Source organism: Dysidea avara, chromosome 2, assembly GCF_963678975.1.
Source record: "Dysidea avara chromosome 2, odDysAvar1.4, whole genome shotgun sequence".
Lineage (NCBI taxonomy): Eukaryota > Metazoa > Porifera > Demospongiae > Dictyoceratida > Dysideidae > Dysidea > Dysidea avara.
Window position 1 is genome coordinate 11,797,311 of NC_089273.1, and position 23,180 is coordinate 11,820,490.

At 38.8% G+C, this 23,180-nt stretch overlaps 1 protein-coding gene and 1 long non-coding RNA gene across 2 annotated transcripts; both read left to right on the forward strand.

Annotated features, from left to right (window-relative positions):
* The first annotated feature begins 698 nt into the window (after nucleotides 1–698).
* On the forward strand, nucleotides 699–1,195 carry LOC136246277 (uncharacterized). The gene is made up of 4 exons (XR_010696349.1): nucleotides 699–760; nucleotides 812–906; nucleotides 956–1,052; nucleotides 1,104–1,195. It is a non-coding gene; the product is annotated as an uncharacterized lncRNA (long non-coding RNA).
* Nucleotides 1,196–7,543: 6,348 nt separating this feature from the next.
* Nucleotides 7,544–13,688, forward strand: LOC136247816 (uncharacterized). The gene is made up of 4 exons (XM_066039638.1): nucleotides 7,544–7,691; nucleotides 8,001–8,197; nucleotides 12,814–12,883; nucleotides 12,937–13,688. Exons 1-4 carry the CDS (start codon nucleotides 7,544–7,546, stop codon nucleotides 13,686–13,688), a joined length of 1,167 nt encoding a protein of 388 aa, XP_065895710.1.
* Nucleotides 13,689–23,180: the final 9,492 nt, after the last annotated feature.

Consider the following 23,180-nt stretch of genomic DNA (forward strand, 5'->3'; position numbering starts at 1 on the left):
TGGGCAAAATACGCATGAGGGACACAACACATACGGTATTCAGATATGGGTGCTTAATTTTTGATTTGGCATGAAGAGGCGCTTAATACTATGATCCTCTTCTGTGATTGGGTACAAGTTCCTGCTTCTCTGCAACAAACTATCAATCCTTATGATTGGTTATTTTATTGTTTCCATGGTTTTGTTTATCGTTCTTCTCATTCTACTTAGCATTAGTGAGTTGCTGTTTTAGTGTCGGAGTAGAAGCTGTATGTTTAGTATTTTTTAGCATGTCTGCAACTGCAAGTACGATAGAGTACGAGCTTGTGGAGGAGGAGGAGATGGACGAAGCTAACTCTGAAGCTTCGTATGCTTCTCTCCATTCTTCTCCTCCACAGGGCGATGACTCTCAGCCTGAGAGCTCTCCCCCTCCAGAAAGGGGTGAAGGTGGAGGAAGAGGACGAAGGAGGAGGCGGCGTGGGAGGCGCCCTGCCCCTTATCCACCTAGGGGGAGAACAGGTGGTGGAAGGTATGTGTGCTCTAACTTTATTTGGTTTAAATTTAGCTTGTGTGCATGCATGTGTTTGTAATTTAGTTAGCTAGGTAGTTTAATGTTATTGTAAAATTCGTTCATGTCCTGTTCTGTTTGCAGATGGAGAAGAGGCCCAGGTGGGAGGGGAGCAGCAGGGGCACCAGGTGGAGGAGGTGGGGGGCCACCTAGAAGAGGGGGAGGTGGTCCTCCTAGAAGGGGTAGGGGGAATAGACGCCCCCGAAGAGGAAGGTATGGTTTGTGCAGAATTACCACAATAATTCTAATGTTTTCTGTTCACAGATGGCCGAGAGGAACAGGGTATGTTTTGGCTTGGATTTTGTGTCCTTACTGATGCCTCCCATTCATAGAAGACGTGGCAGAGGAGGGGGAAGGAGGTGTTTTGCTTTATATTTAGTGACTTTATGATATGTTTTTTATTCATAGATGGCCAAGGGGACTATCACAGTATGCATTGTATTTACTTTTGCTACTGGTTTCTACCATGCATTTGCAGATGGCATCATGGTAGAGGAGGGGGAAGGTATGATTTGTTCCATATTTCTTGGTGTTAATATTGTTCTACTTTTCACAGAAGAGGTGGATGGACAAGGTGTGTATGGGTACACTGTGTGCGTACTGGTATTTCAAGGGTTAATTTTTGTTTGTTGTAGTTGGCGAGGAATGGGAGACTAGATGTAAAGTATGTTAAATCAGCTTTTGATGTATATTTATTAATGCCACTATATCTTTGTAGCTTTCGGAGGGGTGGGATGCCGGGAGGGATGCAAGTGTAAGGATGGCACTGTTACTTCACACTACTTATTGCCTTTCTGTTGCAGATTGAACTCACGTACACTTATTTATGTAACCATGTAACTATGCAGGCACTGTATGTAATACTTGACTGTTTATCCTTACATGTAGCATACTATCAATTCATTTCATTACTATCTTAAAGTTTATAATCATACACACCATTGGTTACATATTTCGTTCATTGACGGAAAACTATGGTGATAGCTCTGGATACACAGAAAGATATATGGTACTATTTAGTTTATATTAGGGAACTTCAACCAGCTGCAGCAATGCGACAAAGTTCCTCCACATGTCGCGTGAACGATTTATGGTACTGTTTCACATATCAGGTCATATTTAATTGACGCACACCATCTGCACATATAAAGTCAAATATATGTGGCTTGCAATGCCTTCCTTAATAAATCATATTCCCAGACACGATGATATATCAGGGAACTTCTAAAAGTGCCGTAACCAGCTGCAGTGATGTGACAAAGTTCCTCCACATGCGTATCGAGTGGATTTGCCAGTAGTACACAGTAAGATTATTTTGAGAAGAAAATGAATAATCCTTTATAATAGTTCTGCAGGATTTCTCTTGGAAATTCCCTGAAAATTCCCCTCACTCCTAGTCTCGCGGCGCCCGACCCTAAAAAGAGGGTCTGGTGTAACTGCACAAAAAGTTTGAGCTCTGGAATGCTTATTGGATGACGTTTTACCTGTTACGTAAGTGCACTGTTTACGTCACAACATCCATTCAACTAGATCCGCTTACAGCATCACCAAACTAATAGCGCTACTTTATTTATTCAACATTAAAATGAACCCAACAGAATTGTATGGCTGTTTACTCAATGAGTTTAAGCGGCAGAGTCACCGGATGTAATTAACCGTAAGCCGCGAATCTTTTGAAATGCATGCATTACATAATCAATTTGAAATGGAGCGATCTGATTGGAGCTTTCAACATTCCGGCAGCGCTAAACTATGGTGGCCGAGAAGGGTCACCCACCCGCAAGCGGCCGCCCAAATCTTTTAGGCGGCCGCCTAATTTTGTTTCGGCGGCCGCCCATCTCGTGCTTAGGCAGCCGCTCATTTAGGCCCGCTCAAGGCGGTGGAGTTACTACTGCTGCTAGCTGCCACTACTACTGGGCTGCTACTATCTGCTAGTTGCTGCTGCCTCTAGCTGCTGTTGTTGCTAGCTGTTATTTATGACTAGTTGCTACTGCCTGTTGCTAGTTGCTGCTGCCTTTAGCTGCTAATTGCTGCTTGCTGCTACTACCAGCTACTATAACTGCTGTTTGTTGCTGCTGTTAGCTGCTAACTGCTGCTTGCTGCTGTTGCTATAGTTGCTACTGTTAGCTGTTGCTGCTGTTAGTTGCTGTAGGTATGCTAACTGCTACTGCTAACTGCTTCTTGCTGTTGCAAGCTGCTAGCTGCTGCTGCCTCTAGCTGTTAGCTGCTGCAGGTATGCTAACTGTTGCTGCTACTGCTAGCTGCTGTTACTGGTAGTTGCTGCTAGTTGCTACTGGCTGTTGTTGCTAGCTGCTGACTGGCTGCTAGCTGCTGATTACTGCTAGCTGCTACTGTTACTGGCTGCTGCTGCTAGCTGCTACTGGCTGCTACTATCTACTAGTTGCTGCTGCCTCTAGCTGCTAGCTGCTGCTAGCTGTTGTTTATGGATAGCTGCTACTGCCAGCTACTAACTGCTGCTAGCTGTTGCTGTTGTTAGCTGCTAAGTGCTGCTTGCTGCTGTTGCTACTGACTGCTGCTGTCAGTTGCTGCAGGTATGCTAGCTGCTAACTGCTGCTTGCTGCTGCTTGCTGCTGCCTCTAGCTGCTGCTGCTGCTACTAGATTCTGCTGTTAGCTGCTACTGGCTGCTGCTACTGGCTGCTGCTGCTGGCTGCTGGCATTCTCAATTTCTCATCTCCATCTTATGACACTTGCTTTTGTTACTACTATACTGTTGGTGGCTGCTAGCATACTGCTGTGTTGCCTGTGTAGCTGCTGGTTGTTTTAATGATGGTGACAGTTTCCTCTTGCATGCTACTATAAGCTGCACCATAGTTATAATATTAGCTAGATGATGACAGCTTCTAGTATCTGACTTTTGCTGGCTAATTACTGAATGACTGCTTGCTATGTAGTATTAGTATTTTATTTAATTCTTTATTAGTACTTTATAACCACATACATGCATGAGTTTGTACAGAGTACAACAACGCACATAGTGGGATACTATAGGTCTTTTAGTAGAGCGGCTTAGCTAGCAAATTGTGCACTCTGTGCAGAAAGTATGAAACTTTGCACATAGTACCTACCTACCATGAAGTGTATTTTGAGATGTGGAGCCATTGCAGATTTGACCTTTGGTATCCTCTACACTTCATTTTATGCTCAAAAATAGTGACCTTGGTCTATAAATCACCCATACGACACTCATTTTGTTCAAACTAGGTGCCACATTGAAGATCTCTATCCAAGAAACAAGTTGATACTTGTTGCAAGCTCATAGCCTATTCCATTTCAAAGTTATAATAATTTTTACCAGCAGCAAATTCATATATATATCCAACCACCCACACAATTACGCTCTTCATCTACATTCTTGGTTGCCACTCAATTTTTTGTATATTTTTTAGCTCACCATGAGCACTGCTGGTTGCATATGCAACCAAAAAGTGGAGAGAGATATCCAGGAGTGGGGCATGTACCCTCCTCTCTTGTGGTAGTTCAATAAAAGAGTTCATAATTATACGTAAGTTGCTCTATCAACAGTTTTAACTACAATGGGGGTTCTGTAATAGTTCTTAGGGGGGGGAATCTTTTTTACCTCCGTTTACAAATGAACTCCTTTATCTACAAATCAAAATCTCAGTGAATACGTCAACAGCAACTGTAATATTTGAATGAAATACATGACATGTGTATTTTGCCTGTTACAATAGCCCAGAACTGTACCTGAGAATACAAGCATGAGATTACTTCTCATCATTCTTAGGTACTGTAGGTCATTCTCAGGTACTTTAGAGGTTGCACCTGAGAATGCACCTGTGGGAGTCTATACAACATCCTGGATGCATGGCATGCCCTTTTAGATACCATGTGTATAAACTAGCTATGAACACAAAGATCTTTATACCATCATCCCCCATTACTCTCACTGTGACTTCCCTTTAGTCAATTCCTAGACAAAGGTCTGACTGATAGTACTGTTTCTAAAACCTGTATGCTATTGCTGTAAAGCTTTGAAAAATGCCTTTTTTTTTAAGTTGTTAGCCTTTTAGCTACACTTGCAAACATGGAACACATTTTGCTATATAGAACCAAATTGTGAAACACAACTGAATTGTCTAGTTGGTTATGCCCTCAGACTCCACCACATCTTGGATGTGTGTCTCTCTAAAGGCAAATAAATATTTAAAGGGATACAAGATGTGGGTATAGTTCAGGACCATAATCTCCCCATAGCCAGTTCACAAAATGAGCTATCAATACGGTATGTTAGATATGTATAAGACTTTTCAGCAGACGTAACTGATAGTAACATGTATAACCTTAGAGTTTGATGCATTAAAATAATATTGCTATATTTATATACAGAAGCAAAATTATAGCCATAAACAACCTCAAATTTGAGTTTAATCTGATGACAAAACTACATAAATTATGACGTTTGTTGATTTATCTCACAGGACGGTTGACTTTATATGAATTTGCTGCTGGTAAAAACTATCACAACTTTGAAATGGAATATGCTATGAACTTGCAACAATTATCAACTTGTTTCTTGGACAAAGATCTTCAATTTGGCACCTAGTTTGAACAAATTGAGTGTCGTATGGGTGATATATAGACAAAGGTCACTATTTTTGAACATAAAATGAACTGTAGAGGATACCAAAGGTCAAATCTGCAATGGCTCCACATCTCAAAATACACTTCATGGTAGGTAGATACTATGTGCAAAGTTTTATACTTTCTGCACAAAGTGCACAAATATTTGGCTAAGCCGCTCTACTATTTAGGCTTGTGCCTATAGCCTATATAAAAGGGAATAATTATAAGATTACACAATAGATACAATGTATACTATTACATATATCAGTGTGTAGTTTACAGAGAAATGTTTATCAATACAGACTGTAGGGACAGATGTAATGCAGTCAAAAAGGTCAAAGTTATGTGTAAAGTGATTCTAGGAGCATGACTGTAATCTGTTCCTCACAGTGTTAACACATAGATAGGTTTACGTAATAGAAGTGCATAAAATAAGCAGCAGATCCTGACAAAGTGGAAGTGTCATTGCTTGTCAGTGGTGGAGGGGTTGCAATGTACTTCAAAGCTACCTAATCTGGAGGGAGGTGAAATTTTTAAAGGAAAGGAGGCAAAGCCTTTAAATTTTTATCAAATACATAAATGGTTAGCACAGTGGTGGTAAGTATTCAAGAAATCAAGTTATTTGATTTGAAAAATTATCTAATAGATTCTTGAATTCATTATAGACCATGCTGTAACTAGGTAGTAAAGTAAACTGCAATCTACTAGTGTGGTTGTAACAGCTAGCTTCTGTTATACCAACTTTTAACTGCAAGTTGCTAGCTAGCTATATACCTACTAATTTCACAAGTAGCTGCAACTGTTTGTTGTTATAGCTAGTGCTGTGTGGTTACTTGCTGCTAGCTGCTGACTGCTCCCGCTAATTGCTGTAGTGTTCACTGATGCATTGATTATGACTCTTGTCAGTTGCTAACTACATGCTGCTACTTATCAATAACTGCTAGATTTTACTACTAGATACTGGTAACTGCTGATAACATGTACTGCTTTAGTTTCTGCTATCTCCTGTTTATAGCTACAGCTTCTAGCTGCTGTTAACAGTTTTTGATTTTTCGATTATTAATCAGACTCCTGTATTCAATATAGCCAACATTCTTTTATTATACACATGAAATACAACAATGCTAGAAAGAATGTACACATAATCAGCAATATTGTGACTTTAGAGTGAATGCTCTAGCTATTACAGTGTGTAAATACAGTCTTTGTTGATTTTATTGATGCATAGAACAGTTTCAGAATGCTTGTTCACCAAATGAACTAAAAAACTTACTTTAATAATTAAGTACAACCAATGTCTTATACCTGTGCTATGAAAGGTATGAATATAACTTGAAAGTTTACATAATCTTATCTGAATAAGCAACCAACTGACCACTAAAAGATGGCACTATATTATGTTCTTGTATGTGAATGTAATAACAATTATTTAGATAAAACAGTTGATCAGGTTTTGATTACATTTTATTACATTGAACAGTAATCATTTAAAGAAGAGATTAGCAGCCAACAGCTATCAGCTAGCAGCTAGCAGCAGCAGCCAGTAGCAGCTAGTAGCGGCGGCAGCAGCAGCGGCGGTGGCGGCGGCGGTAGCGGCGGCGGCAGCAGCAGCAGCAACAGTAGCAGAAAATTAGCAGCTAGCAGCTAGAGACAGCAGCAACTAGCAGATAGTAGCAGCCAGTAGCAGCTAGCTAGCTAGCTAGCAGCAGCAGCAACAAGCAGCAGTTAGTAGTTGGAAGTAGCAGTAATTAGCAGCTAGCAGCTAAAGGTGGCAGCAACTAGCAACAGGCAGTAGCAGCTAGTCATAAATAACAGCTAGCAACAACAGCAGCTAGCAGCTAGAGGCAGCAGCAACTAGCAGATAGTAGCAGCCAATAGTAACTAGCAGCAGCCAGTAGCAGTAGCAGCTAGCAGTCAGCAGCAACAGTAGTCCCACCGCCTTGAGCGGGCCTACATGAGCGGCCGCCTTAAACGAGAGATGGGCGGCCGCCAAAAAAATTTTTGGCGGCCGTATGGCACGCCATCTGTAACAAAAATAGGCTGTTAAATCGGGCCCTTTTTAAGCAAATCCGGCTCGATTTAAGACAATCCGGCTAGACTTAAGAGCTGCAAGCTTATCTCGGGCCCTATTTAAGCCTTATCTCGGGCCCTATTTATGCTATCTCGGGCCCTATTTAAGCTATCTCGGGCCCTATTTAGCTAAGCGTCTTATCTCGGGCCCTATTTAAGTTATCTTGGGCCCTATTTATGTCTTATCTCGGGTTCCATTTAAGAACTCTATTGTTGGCTCGCCCACACCTCTTGCAGATAGCTCTATTTAGTGCATCGCTTTGTGTGGAGTGCCGGCTTGCTTTACTTGACTTCAGGGTGTACACGCGGTTCTGTGGAATATGAGTGTAGAAGAGTCCGGAAGTGCGACCGCGTCTACCTCAAGCGACTTATTTGATATTCTTTTTGAATACGAAGGTTCCATTCAGCCCCTATCTGTCAGTCGTGAAAACGTGATACCATCTGTAGAAAAGCAGCTAGCCAAATTAGGTATGTAGCAAACTGTTGCACTGGTATAGTAAGTTAAGTAAACTGGCAGATTTTAAAACTATATAAATTATACACGTACATGTAATTGTGTATCAGGGCACTGCTGAAAACTGTATTTTTATAGCTACTGAGCACACTGAGTCATTTAAAAGGTGTCTCTTAGCTACAGTCAGTCCTAATTAGTGCCTACGTATGTTAGTGTATTGTGTGCAGAAATCGATATGATTGTCAGCTGTGCACAATGCATATAGATCACACTATCTACTGGAGGTTATAATGTGTAATTCCGTTTGTGCTGTACATGTATAGGTCATGATATCACAGTTCGTGAAGTAGCCATAAGAGATGAAAGCAAGAAGCGAACAGCTGCCCTACAACGATGGTCTACTAAGTGGCACCGTTTCGTGGATACAACTGGGATTGAAATAGCTGATGGAGATAATGTAACTATCAGAGAGCATGTTTGTAAAGCTGTGGCTACTGGTGAGCAGCAATCAAAAGATGAGGTAAGGCTTTTGTGTTTTTGGTATCTCATATTGAAATTAGCCATTGGGATTGTGAACCTAATAAAATTTACTGATTGTAGTGAAATTTCGCATATCTACCGACATGGTAAGTTCAAAAACGTATGAGAAACCCACTAAAAGTTGGCTTAGGAAACACAGTGTCTGTTTATATAGGCCTACAGAAACTAGAACAAAGCTATTCTAAATTAAGTTACTCACACGGCACTTTCTCGAAGCAGGTCTCCTTAACTTTTGTCTTTAAACTGAATGGCCCGCTCAAGGGCAACAACTCTTCATACAATTCCCTCGAATTACAGAAGTACTATTCATGTACACAATGTTCCAGACCGTTTTTTTGTGTTTAGACTAATTAATTTAAGGTGAATTCCCATAGTCTTGGTAACGGGTGAATCCCACAATACATTACGCATTGGGCAAAATGACGAACCGGGTTCAGAAACTGTGCTGGGCCCACGTATCCGCTGCAGCTACAATCTTGAAAATAAGGTGGAGTATTCCTTAGAGGCATGTGAGTAATTAGCGGGCCGTTTTTTGTTGGTATCACTACGTAATGTTGTGGGCGCTTTAAAAATGCACAAAAATCACTGTGTTTTACACCATTTTAAGCATTTTACATACTTTTGGGGGTGTGTCCCTTTCAATATTAATGTATTGATTCTTAACCAAATAAATTCAATATGTAACAGTTGGCTGTAGTAGAAAGTAACATGGGACGGTGTGAATGGGATGCATCATACATTTACTGAATATATCTACTACTGTTACCAAGAGTTTATAATATGGCGAAGGGTATCTAATGCCATATGGTCCTGTGGAAGATGGTTGCTCAGAAGTTAAGTGCTTTCTTTCCATGTAATACATAGACTTTAAATTAAGAATATTTGTAGACTTATATCCATTTAAACCAGCAAATTGAGCACAGATGATCTCAAACACTAGGGCATGCATTTAGCTTAGCCAGCAAGAGCAGCACTGTTGTATTAAAGAGCTGATATCCTCAAGAGAAGCACATCTATCAACAAAAGGTGGAGTACTGTTTGGAATTTTCAATTGCATTGCCATGTTAACAGGAAACACCTGCCTTTGAGTGGTGTTGTAGTTGAATAGAAAATATAATAGCCAGTTGCTATGTTTAGTGGAAAGGAAGCTGTTTAACTTATGGAAAATCATCTTATGTGCATGCATGGGCAATGAAAAGATGGAAAGAACAAGGCATATGGTTAATTGGGGTTCAAAATTATACTTTTGTAGTAAGATTAACTAAAGCTGATATAAATCGAAATACTCTAATAGAACAGTCAACTACTCTAATATTCAAGAAGTTACCAGTGTGTAAGCTACCTATTCTTTTTTGGTATTTCACCATTGTACCAAATATCCTGCCATATACTAAGCACTTAAGGTGGCACCGAATCAGTTAAGTTTAGCTGCACAATACAGCGTTATAGCTGAACTAATTGTTGGAATAACTTTACTTAGGAATATCCTAGCATGGTGTTTCTTACCTCACTGAGCAATTCTATGCTTTCCTTTTGACGTAAACTGACATGAAAGCTGCTGAAAATGCTCCCCTGGATGTTGTGGTTGTTCATACAAATCACCCAACGTAATGTTCTCTAAACATTGAAGCATACTTTTATTTAGATATGGTTTATTTCAAATTTTTTGATAGTCTATGGTACTTAAATTTGAAGATATTGAGCAAAAAGGAGGCCCACGAAGACAGGTATGGACACCACACTCAAGATCCTACATTTAAAAAAGCCAGAGATCACACGACATTGTGTGTGCTGTTCATAGAAAGCCATAGTAGATGGTACTGAGTCTTATTATGGCATACTCATAGTTTAGTTTTCTTTCTAATGTCAAATTTATTCATCACTACTAGTACCAGTGTGAAGAAGTCTAACAGTGCTTAGGCAATTTGGTAAGTATATAATAGCAGAGGTGTGCTAATCCTGCATTCCCTTAACAACTGTGAATTCATTATGTTGAGTAAGTAAGATACTATGAATCATAAATTAATGTAGAACTAGAAGTGCTATGATATTGTGTCTCTCTAATTTTTTGTGCGAAGTGAAACCTGGGAGTAACTAGTTCTGGTAACATGGACCTTAGGTAAAATAACCTCAGTTGAGGGTATATTTTTCTTTCCAAAACTTGTGATCATACTTGGTTCTATGAATTAATAGGTGAGAGCTGTCAGCTAGGGTCCAAACAACGAAGTCACACCATTTACGATTCATGATGTGCATCTGTCCTTGCACTTGGTAAAAGTAAATGTGTTTTTGGCTTCAGTTTATATCCACCATTGATGGCCTTGAGAAAAAAAACTGGGTTTGCTGGAACACACATCTTTGACAGACACAAGAGTAGGACACTTGATCTCAAGAACACCATGTGGATTGGCAGCACTTGGATCATACACCAACCCATCTGGTGTGTGGAACTTTATTCACCAGCCCATCATCAAATGTCTCCATTGCCTAAAGCAAGCCATTCGGTAGCATTAAAAGTGATCCTACAGAGAAATAATATGGTAAATGTGTAGTATTTTGGTTGTTCAGTTGTGGCCTAAGGCATACAGCTAGCTATAAACATGTGACTGTTCTATTAGGGTGACTGTTGTATTAGAGTATCTCGAGGCAGCCTGCAAGATATGCGCTTGCCCCAAAAGGGGCATGGTTTCGATCGATTATAGAGTATGTCAAGTCAGCCTTCCAAGTTGAAGGTGTGTGGTCACTGAAATACAGCTAGTGCAAAAGGGGTGTGTCATCGTTGTTTCAATCGATAGATCGATAATGCGTAGAATGAAGAATGGGTGTGATCTTGTGACCTATTGTGAAGCTATCTAGTACCAGTACCTCCGTACAGTACCCTCCATCATAGATATATCAGTAAGGAATATAATCTATTCCTCCGTATAGCAACGTAGTCTAAGCGCCTTAAAAAATCTTATGGCATCTATTATGCTGCTTAAAGAAAGTGTCGATACGGAAAATTAATGCCTCGATATGGTTTCGTTGGATGAAGAAGACAAGCAGCCTGATTGAAGATAAAAAGAAAAGACAAGACACAGAGGGCACAAAATCGTCCTTGGAGAAGGAATCATAGGGACAGCATAACTGAAATGTTAGTGGAATTAAAATGGCTAACACTGGAAGATTGTAGGAAACAGGCACGTCTGATGCTGTTGTTTAAGTTTGTAAACAAATTAATTTATGTTCCAAATCAGTATCTGCCAGTGTTATCTCCTGCAACAAGTACCAGGGCAAACCATCCCTTGAAGCTATTACAGTTGTATGCCAGAACAAATCGATATAGTAACTCTTTCTTACCAAGATCAATACCAGACTGGAACAATTTAGATATGGAAGATCTTGACAATATAGACTTACTTACTTTCAAGAACCGTTTGCAAAATGCATAGACACTAAAATTTTGTTTTTGTACATTAGCGATTTACCCAATGGGTTTTGCGAATCAATAATAATAATAATAATAATAATCGTCGGAACCCAAAAAGGCACATCCCACTGGTGAGTTTGTTATTGTGGCATAGAATGGTGGCCTTGCGCTGCTTCGGTTGGCCTGTAGCCTTGTGACTGTGGTCAGTGAGGCAGTGAGGCTAAAATTCGAGTTTTGGCAAATTTTTTTTTAAAATTTATATCCAGCCACCTGTAAGTGAACCAATCTGACTTTGGCCCCATTACCATATGCACAATTACATAATTACTGTAGTTTTTGGCTGCGACTAACTCCTTTTTAGCTCCTGGACACACTGACAATATAAATGATGCAGCTTAAAGTTGAACTTCAAGGGATTTGGGAGTGCAAACCTATCACTTGTATAACATACTTAAATATATTCTTTAACAGTTGTCTTAATGAAGGTTCAGTTCAGTGTGTAATGTGGTACATGCACAAAGAAGTTTGGCTTAAATTTTATTTCTGACGTAATTCTGTCTCATTGTAAATGCTTGTAAGATACTTCATTATATAGTGCATGTACTTTTACAGTGCATACATGTAATCAGCTAGCTAAATTTTTTATGGTTGATTTCCCATTTGGGAACAGAAGTCTTCTTGGTATTCCCAATATCAGACAAACTGCTATTGTGTGTATGTTCATAACTGACTTTAAAGTCCATTACTACATCAAGTTTGTCTATGGTGAGCTAAAAGAGTTGATTTCAAGGGAAATCCTACTTATTTGCTTATACAAGGGAAGGGGTTGTACTTATTTGGATGTAAAAATGATATTGGACTTGCACTCCAGTAGTCCATTCCCGCACACTCTTGTTGCTAAAGTCTTTGTACACAAATATACTAAGAACTATATAGATATCCAGTTTTCTAAATGACATGGGAAACTGCATCCATCACTATTCAGTGGGTTGGAGTGACATAATTTTTGGACATTCTTTGGTTGAATGTATTGAGTCTTGCCAGTTAAGTGGCGTTCAAGAATCTGCAGCCCACTGCTAAATGCTGAATACATTTTTATGGGTATCCACAGCATCCAGCTTTTAGTTAGTACTGTTTACATTTTAAGAACTGGTATATTAATGCATTATTTTTCATTATTGTTGCAGGATTATGGATCAATACTTGACATATCTACACAAGACGGCGGTGTTGATCTGAACTCCATTCTATTGCAAGGTTACTTTTTGCAATGATGCAGCACTTTAGTTATCTATATATTTCTCCATTAGCTGAGAAAGATCGGAAAGAATTTATTCAATCACTGAACACCAAGTTATTTTTTAAACCACATGATGTCAACAGAAGTACCATCTTAAAAGATGTTTTTGCTTTGTTTGGGATTGAAGAAGTGTTGCACCACTACCCACTCAAGATACACTTTGTTGGTGAAAAAGCCGTAGACACTGGTGGTGTATGTCATGATATGTTTGCTGAGTTTTGGCAAGCAGCCTATGCTGAATATTTTGAAGGCTCGAATTTGTTAGTGCCCTCGGGGAATGCTCAAACAGACATGACAGCTTTGCATCTCATTGGAACTATTTTGTCTCATGGCTATATATTTTGTGGTGTATTACCAACACGGCTTGCCTTCCCAACTTTGTATGCTAGCCTTGTGGGTGTCAGTGTTAAACTACCTAGAAGTATCCTTTTTGGTTCATTTATTGATTATCTAACAACTGTGGAGCAAAACACTGTAAAAAGGTGCTTAGGTATAAAATCTAGTGCATTTTCAATTGACTTGCAAACCCAGCTGATTGCTATACTTGACCGATTTGGGTCAAGGAAGGTTCCTAAACCAAACACTTTGAGACAGTTACTGATTAGCGCTGCTGAGTATGATTTCTACACAAGCCTCTGGCTGCAATTTCTTGTGTTAATACTGGTATACCAAAACAGGAAGTACAGTTTTGGTCCAAGTATTCTGCTGATGACCTCTACACCATTTTTCAATGCCTCACTGCTTCACCTAGCAAAGTCCTGAACCTTATTGAAGAGCCTGTTCTGTTGAATCCACGAGAAAAGAACGTTTTTGAATATTTACAACAGTTTATTGGAAACACATCCACTGAAGATGTTGGTAATTTCCTTCGATTTGTTACTGGAAGTAGTGTGTGTCCTACAAGGAAGATCCAGATTACATTTAACAGCCTTTCTGGTTACGCTCGTCGCCCTATTGCACATACATGTGGATTTACCCTTGAGATTTCGACTGATTACAGTAACTATCTACAATTTTCTGAGGAAATGAAGGCTGTTTTGACCAATAAAAATAGCTGGATAATGGATGCAATAACCGTTGCAAACAAGGCTGACACTCTTAACTAGCTATAGTTCTTTTACACTATGTGCTATTGTGTGTATTGATTTACAGACTTTATTTAAACGTCTGAATTTAGCTATATTGTTATTAGTGCTTTACAGTGACCAGCACTGAAGGTCTGACAGCAACATGTGTTGCAGCCTTAGGATTACCTAACCTAATTTCAAGGACTTAGACTTAGAGACTTATAGCTGAAAAGGTGTAACAGAAAAGGGGCCAAAGTAAGGAATAAAAATCCCTCCAACCCCAGTATTCGAACTGCAGGTCACCCAATGTCTATTATGTTTATATAGCATGCTATATGACCTTAGTCGTTTTTGATAACACATGACAAAATCTACCGTTAAAACAAGCGACTGCTCTATTTGATTAAATGCTTTCTTGGTTCTAACTAACGTGATGCATTACATAATAACGTGTATTGCAGAAAGAATAACTGCAGCTATGATTATGATTAATTACAGGTAAAGGCACAGCCAGTATACCCGATCAAAAATACTTATACGAATAATACGATGAAAAAGCACAACTACAGGGAAAGGGGCAAGTCGTCATCATCACCTTGCAGAGCTCTCAAAATCAGTCTAGCATTATTTGTCCATATCAACATACAGAAAGTTGTTGAAGTAAGTTTTTTCTCTTCACTTTAGGTGAGATACTACCACAGGTAGTGGTATGGAATGAACATGAGACAGCAGTTAGCAGTTAAGCACTGCCACGTAGGAAAACAAAATTGCTACATGGATCCAACCAGTCAGACACAATATATGACATTTTAAAGTTTGCAGTTTTCCCCATACATTGCAGTGGCGGATCCAGGATGGGGCATTTGGGGCAAATGCCCCCCCTTCAAGAAATTGCATACAAGATCGAGATACTCTAATAGAGCAGTCAATTACTCTAATAAAGCAGTCACAATGTTCATGAGGCAGTGTAGCTTACCTATGAAGCTATAAAAAGGATTTTATTTTACATAACAGACATGATATAGTTGGTAAGGATAACTAGCTATTATTGTCGTGACCTTTTTTTTTCTTTTTTTTTGGTCTTCAACTGGTTTTCAGTAAGTTTTTTTGGTCTTCAACTGTTTTTCAGAAAGGTGCCCCCCCCTCTTTCCAAACTCTGGATCCGCCCCTGCATTGTCTATGTGGGGGGCAACAGTTGCCCCTTCTGGACAATCACATAGACAATGTAAGGGGAAACCACCTATTTCAAAACCTCATATCTCAATCCCACAAATTATCCATGTGTTGCCCAGAAGGGGGCAGCTGTTGCCCCTTCCCATAGATAAATGTATGAAAGAACTACAGATGTATTATATCTCATGACCTACTGTACATAAATTATAGCTATAACTATATGCTATCCTTTAAAATTTGGAGATGTTACTATAGACATTCAGGTTGCTAGGAGCAACTTTTGTTATTATGACATTCATCCATTAGTGTCTGGTTGGTTGGACTTCTTATATGCTATCCTTTTGAAATTTGGAAATATTACTTTAGACATTCATTTCATGTCTACAAAATAATGTAAATTCAGGTTGCTAGGGGCAACAGTTTAAAATTCCTTATTATTAACTTTACATTGCGAGAAGTCCAACCAATCTTGCTCTTATATTGTTTTATAGTGTACTCATGTTACAAGGTGAGAGGAAGAAGGAATTCATATGAGGTTTTGAGTTATGAGTGTATACAGTTATAGAGTGTATACAGTTATGAGAGGAAGAAGGAACTCATATGTTGCCCATTTCAGTTATGAGTGTATACATTTTTTGACAACATATATTGTATACTGCATGTTTTCAACTTCATTTCACTGTTACTGTTAGGCTTGCGCCAATTATGCCAGCATAATTTTGAGCATAATAGGTTAGCAAAAGCATCAAGCATTATGCCAACATAATAGGATGGTTTTCAAGAATTTTAATTAAAATGCGCAATGCGTGTGCCAAAAATATTGCAGGCATCCTGCTCCTTGGCTTACAGGTGATCAACTTAGGGGGGTTGGCTAATAATGCTTTATCAATATCTATAAATAGGCCTGTGTCAGCATAACAAAAGATAATACAGTAGGTTTAAGTGCTATGCCAGTATAATGCTGGTGAATATTTCAAAGTATGAAGTTTAATTCCTTGAATATAGATCTATACTCCCTAATAAAGCAGTCAGTGGAAAATGCGGGCTACAGTATAGAGCACCCAGATGCTCGGTGCTCTCTAATAAAACAGTCACTTTATAGTAAAACACTCTAACAGAGCATTCACTGATTAAAATGTTCCAAGATTTTATTGTAAGAAAGATTGTTAATCTAGGAGCATAGTGAAAACATAATGGGATCACTGAAAGAGCATAATAGGTGAAAATTTTGGGAAATTCCTGAAACAGTTTGGGCAAACTTTTGAGCTCAGGTCTATATAAAATTTAATAGTAGAGCTAATGATTCTAAAGTCACACAATTTAACAGCAGCATCTACACAGGTTTATTTGCTTTTTAAAGCTTCCTTTGTGCAATATTATCATACTTATATCTATACAAAATTAATGGTGACTGGAGCTCAAAATAGGTTTAAGCAGCCTTTGTGGTGTATATAGCCTTATGCGGCCAGACGGCTTTTTTGCCATTGAGAAGGGTTCTGGATCCCATGCACACACATCTTGAAGCTACCTGTCTAATACAGAAGAGTTCTTAGCTACTAGCCACGGCTTGCATATAATTATGCTAATGCATTTAGTCAATATCTGAAGTGGCACAGTACAAAAATTGTGCACTTTTTCATAAAAAAGGATTAAACTTTCCACATAAGTAGTACTCCTCATAGTATAATTGTTTGACATAGTGCCATTGCACAATTGACTTTGGTGACCTTTATGGCCTTTTTTCCCAGAAATTTAATCATTCTTGTCTTCATCTCCCTGAGGCATTAAATAAATTGTTAAAACATGGTACCAAAATAAAGATATTGTTACATGAAACAAACTTAGTTTTGTTTATTTGAAGTTAATAGGTGATTTCATTCCAAAGTTACGATCATTTATATTACCCTTAAATTTTGAGATAATTTACCTCCTCATGGGTAATTAAACCCCCAAGGGCAGGTAAACTCAGAGAATTTTGCAGCTAATAAAAGTAATCGTAACTTCAAAATGGAATTACCTGTTAATTTCAAATGAAAACCTAGTTGATTCATTCAACAAGACCTTTTCTTTGGTATCATGTTTAACCATATCAATTAATGCCTCAGGGAGATAAAGACAACTGAAATAATCAAATTTTTCTAGGCAAAAATGGCCATAAAAGTCACCAAAGGTCAAACCTTCAATGGCACTATATCAAAAAATACATGTCATGAAGAATCAAGACACACGGTAGTGTGTCGTGCGACCAAGAAAGCCGGCGACCTACCTTGAGTACGTATATTAACAAACAGCTTTTTCATACATAGCTCCATGGCCCCTTCTCTAAAGCACACCACTTTTGCATTAATAGCTGGCCCAGGGTACGCCACACAGCAAATTTGATTAAATTCGCAACAGCCATTTGCAAGATATGGGCGTTCAAAGTTTCGTTTTAATTTCTTCATTTTTTTCATTCTTATTCCGTACGGGGGCTACGGGGGCTTCGATTTCTTTTTGCACACATTGCAAAAAAATTGCTATAAAATTCCCAGTCGCCACCTTCCACTATGTCAATAACTACATGTACAAGAGGACACTCTCAGAGATTCAGACAAGTGTCAGCTCACTTAAATTTTTATTCTCACTCATTTTTTCCTGCCCGTGCACTATTAAAATATGGAACAGCCTCCCAGCTAGCTACTGCAATTGAAGCAAGTAATATAGATGACTTTAAGAAAAGGATTGTAGACTATTAAATTTTTTGTATTAACCCAGCTATACACTAAAAATATATAATGTTGTATGCTTTGTGCTTATTTGTTTTCTTGTGTGTATCTGTGCTTTATACTCCCTAATGGAGGCCTGCACAGTATCAATAATTATACAACCAAGTACTAAAGATAATAAATAAATAAATGAATAAAAAATAAATAAAATATGCAAACGTGTAACTTGATTGCCTTGATCTTTGGCACAAATGAAGAGCGTGTAACGGTGGATTCATACACCAAGTTTGTTGTGAATCTGAGGAATATTCAAGGAGTTATGAGTGGAGTTCCTTGGAGTTCATGATCAATTGGAGTTCCTTGCTCACCGCCACAGTATCAATTAGTAAATATGTATACAAAGGCCACCAAAGAACACATCAAAATATCTGTACTACAGTAATGTACTGAAGTAATTCATGTTTAAGAGTGGTGATATGCAGCTACAACTGCATATGGTATGGGCAAGACTACGTAGATTTTAACAGAATAATAATTTTCACTATGGACCAACAGATGGTGTTGAAACTTATATTCAATAGACAGGAAGAGCTGGAAGAAATGGAAAGCTATCTCATTGTTGGCTATTAATTACAAAAAACCTGATGAAATTTTGTGATAAGAACACGAAGCAAAAATACCACAACTTGCAGAAGGGACTCATTGTTTTCAGGGTTTTCCAGCTACAAGATCTATGAATGTAACTGTAATTGTTGTGATGTGTGTGCAGAAAAGTGTAAGCGTGAGAAATGTCTATATAGATCTGTTTAAAACAATTCATTAATAGGTAATAAGTACATGCACTGTACTTAAATTAATTATTTTATTCTTTTGGGTATACTTTTACAATTCTAGAGCACATTCTTGTAACCACTTGATCAGTTTGTCATAAATTATTTCAACGCTTTCAATGGGTTGTATCAGTATACATTTTGGAAAAGATAAATGACTTCGTCCTGGAATCCATTCAAATACTTGTCCCTTTTCTCAGTCTAATTTCTTAATAATGACATGCACTAGACATGCATCATGCATAAAGTGGGAACTTGATCTGTATATTTGATGCTTGTTATTAAGAACATTATTTACTGGACCGTCCCATACACTGACTAGCCTTAGAAATTGCTGTCTTTGATTTATTAGCATGTAAATGGTACATATATTCTTTAAGGATTCTATTAACATGTTCAATGTAGATATCACACAGAATGTTGTTTCCTGGCTTTTGCCAGTGTGCGTGTTATGCTTTCACTTGCTGTAACTACACATGCATGTCAGCTGGTAATTACTGGAAGCATTGCGAATTTTGTGATGTCATTAGTTTGAATGGCTTCATAAGCAGCCAAGCTTTTGTATTGCGTGGCACCAGACCCTTGTGGTCTGGGTTCGAAACTAATGGAGTCTGCCTCAAATTAATGAATGAATTCTCTTGAATACAATTAGCTATAACCAAGATTTACACATTGTCAAACATCGCTATCATGCTATGTGATAAGGTGATAGTTGCACACATGACAGGCTCTTCAATAAGGTTCAAGACTTGACTAGGTGATGCTATATGCACTCATATTAGCCTACACGAAGAATTCAAAGTATTAAACACACAAGGCGATGCCGGCACTAGAGGTGTGGGCGAGCCAACCGGAGTTCTTAAATGGAGCCCGAGATAAGACTTAAATAGGGCCCAAGATAAACCCTTAAATCAGGCCCAAGATAAGCCGCCTAAATAGGGCCGAGATAAGACGCTTAGCTAAATAGGGCCCGAGATAGCTTAAATAGGGCCCGAGATAGCATAAATAGGGCCCGAGATAAGGCTTAAATAGGGCCCGAGATAAGCTTGCAGCTCTTAAGTCTAGCCGGATTGTCTTAAATCGAGCCGGATTTGCTTAAAAAGGGCCCGATTTAACAGCCTATTTTTGTTACAGATGGCGTGCCATACGGCCGCCTTAAGCGCGACATGAGCAGCCGCCTGAAAAACTTGGGCGGCCGCTAAGGCGGCAAGCGCGGTCGTATGGCACGCCATCTGTAACAAAAATAGGCTGTTAAATAGGGCCCTTTTAAAGCAAATCCGCCTCGATTTAAGACAATCCGGTTAGACTTAAGAGCTGCAAGCTTATCTGGGGCCCTATTTAAGCCTTATCTCGGGCCCTAATTAAGCGTCTTATCTCGGGCCTTATTTAGGCGTCTTATCTCGAGCCTGATTTAAGGGTTTATCTTGGGTCCTATTTATGTCTTATCTTGGGCTCCATTTAAGAACTCTATTTGTTGGCTTGCCCACACCTCTAGTGCTGGCATCGCCTTGTGCGTTTAATGCTTCGTGTACGGTAGTCGAATATGAGCGTAGCATCACCTAGTCAAGTCTTGAACCTTATTGAAGAGCCTGTTCTGTTGAATCCACGATAAAAGAAAGTTTTTGAACATTTACAGCAGCTTATTGGAAACTCATCCATTGAAGATGTTGGTCGTTTCCTTCGATTTGTTACTGGATGCAGCGTGTGTCCTACAAGGAAGATCGGCCAGATTAGAATGTCTGGTTACGCTCATCGCCCTACTTGTGCATACATGTGCATTTACTCTTGAGATTTCAACTGAATACAGTGACTACATGCAGTTCTCCACTGAGATGAAAGTTGTAATAAGCGATGAAAACAGTTGGATCATTTTATTTATTTATTTATTAATGCTTTATAGTACACACATACAAGCATGAGCTTAGGTACACACACAGATATAAGAATTGACAATACACATGGTGTACTAAAGGTCTGTAGGCTTGTTCCTACAGCCAAAAGTAGTAATTATAAAATAGTAATAAAAGAACACATGATAAATTGTCTAAAACAGTGTGTAGTTAATCGAGAAATCATCATGGACGCCATATAGCAAGACATGCGACTCTGTTACCGTGACTGCTCAATCATAGCTTGTGATTCCTTTTTAATATTAAAAAATTCATTATAGATAACACATATCAGCTGTATGATGTCTAACAATCAAGCGCTTGCATGCTGGTGTAATTAATGGATTGATGGTCTGTTGTACTGAATGACAGTCCTCGGGCGAATCCAGGGTTGGGAAGGGGGGGGGGATGCCAAGGTAGTAGGCATATAGAGCTGGGGGCACAGCTCCCCAGAAGCTAAAGCCATTTCATATGTTTCAGGGCTAAAAGTTTTGATGTAGTTTTATATACAAATATCTAAATCATACTGCTTTATAAGTGGACTACATTGATCAAGAGCAGTGTTGGGAGTAATGCGTTACTTATTTAACACGTTACGTAATATTATTACTTTTGTGGTAACTAAATAATATAACGAATTATGCTTTAAAAACAGGTAATATAACTCAAGTTACTTTACTTACAAATGTAACGTGTTACCTAAGTAATATAGTTACTGTAACGAATCTAATATTACATAATATTATTACTATAAGTAATGAAGTTACTAATGTTGTAAGTAATCCACTGAGTAACGCCTAGCCACAAAGCCTATATACTGAATGAAGCTTATTCACTACCTTCGTACTTATAACCAAGATTTGCACATTGCCCAACAACGATATCATGTCACGTGATAAGGTGGTAGTTTCACACATGACAGCTTAAGGCTGTGGACACAAAGTAATATAATATGTAATATTATTATAGTTACTTTATTTTATGGGTAATATGTAACTGTAACTAAACAGTTCATGATCAGTTGCAAGTAATATGTAACTGGTTACTTAAAAAGTAACTTGCCCAAAGAGTTATATAGGGATAAGTGATGGACACGAGTAGCTGAGCTAGTTAATAGTGATGGACCTAAAGAATGGCATGGCATACACTAGACCAAGTGCATTTCATTTGCAAAATATCCTTAGCAGGCTAAGTGTTCCCATGCATGGGATAGTGCTGCAGATGCTAGTTTTTTTATTTTATAATATACTCAGCAACTAAAATGTTATAACACCATGGCACGTCCATTAATAGAGTATGCCAACCCAGTCTGGTTACCTCATGCCCATAAAGATATTGAACGAGTGCAAAGACAGTGTGCAAGATTTATAACAGGTGACTATTCCCGCTTCAGTAGTGTAACTAACTTGCTTTCGGATTTTAACATCCCCAGTCTTGAATGTAGAAGAGAAGTTTCTAGTATCATCCTGTTCTATAAGATTGTTAATAACTTCCCTCATCCTACTGACCTTATTCCTGTTAACTCATCCACCAGAGGTCACAATCAAAACTTCTGTCAGATCTATGCTCGAACAACCCAATACAGCAATTCCTTTTTTCCAAGATCAATCAGGCTATGGCATAGGCGGCGGAAAGGGGGGGGGGGGGGGGGGCTAGGGGGCTGAAGCCCCCCCACTTAGAATGATATCACACCGAAATTATCTTTCTTGGAGTGGGGCTGAAAACCGTGATAAAGATCGAGATACTCTAATAGAGCAGTCACTCTAATAAAGTATTCAGTGTGTAGCGAGCTATGTAAGGATTTTTATGTAGTTTATCAGCTAGAAATGGTAGCTGGTGAGGTGGAAAGCTCTTGTCAGTTGGTTGCGACCTTTTTTTTTTTTTTTTTTTTTTTTGGTCTCACCTTACCAAACTATAGAAATAAATAAGTCTGGGTCAGCCCAGCCCCCCCTCATATCAACTACTTGCTCCGCCGCTGGGCTATGGAACTCGCTACCTCAAGAACTTATCCAACAACCACCATTATCTATCCTTAAACAGCAGTTGAAATCATTCATTTTCTCAGCAAATTAACATCATAGTTACAACATTATCTCTTTAATTAAGTAATACATGCATAGCTTAGTTACTGTAAGTGCAATGAATGTAACGTAATGTATGTGCATTTATCCTCAACCCAAACTGAGGCTGCATATTTAAATATAACTATGAAGGTACCATTATGTGTGGTGACTGTTCTATTAGGGTATTTGACTGACTGTTCTATTAGAGTATCTCGCGATCTTGCATTATGGTTTTCTTTTTTGGGGAGGGAGGGGAGGGGGAGCACATGCCTCCTGTGCCCCCCTATGGTCCTTATTTTGTTGATGGAGGAACTGGTTATCACTTCCTCATCCTCATTGTATTCAGCTGTCGCCATTAATTCCATGCATAAGGATCATTAACATTGTCCACAAAATCAAGCGCTGATAAGACATAAATAGGGCCCAAGATAACTTAAATAGGGCCCAAGATAACTTAAATAGGGCCCGAGATAAGGCTTAAATAGGGTCCGAGATAAGCTTGCAGCTCTTAAGTCTAGCCAGATTGT

Excerpts from the sequence above, each read along its gene's own strand:
- LOC136247816 (XM_066039638.1), top strand. The coding sequence starts at position 7,544 with ATGAGTGTAGAAGAGTCCGGAAGTGCGACCGCGTCTACCTCAAGCGAC. Across the intron at positions 7,692-8,000 it reads AAAGCAGCTAGCCAAATTAG|GTCATGATATCACAGTTCGT; the intron begins GTATGTAGCAAA and ends GTACATGTATAG. Across the intron at positions 12,884-12,936 it reads GAACTCCATTCTATTGCAAG|CTGAGAAAGATCGGAAAGAA; the intron begins GTTACTTTTTGC and ends TTTCTCCATTAG.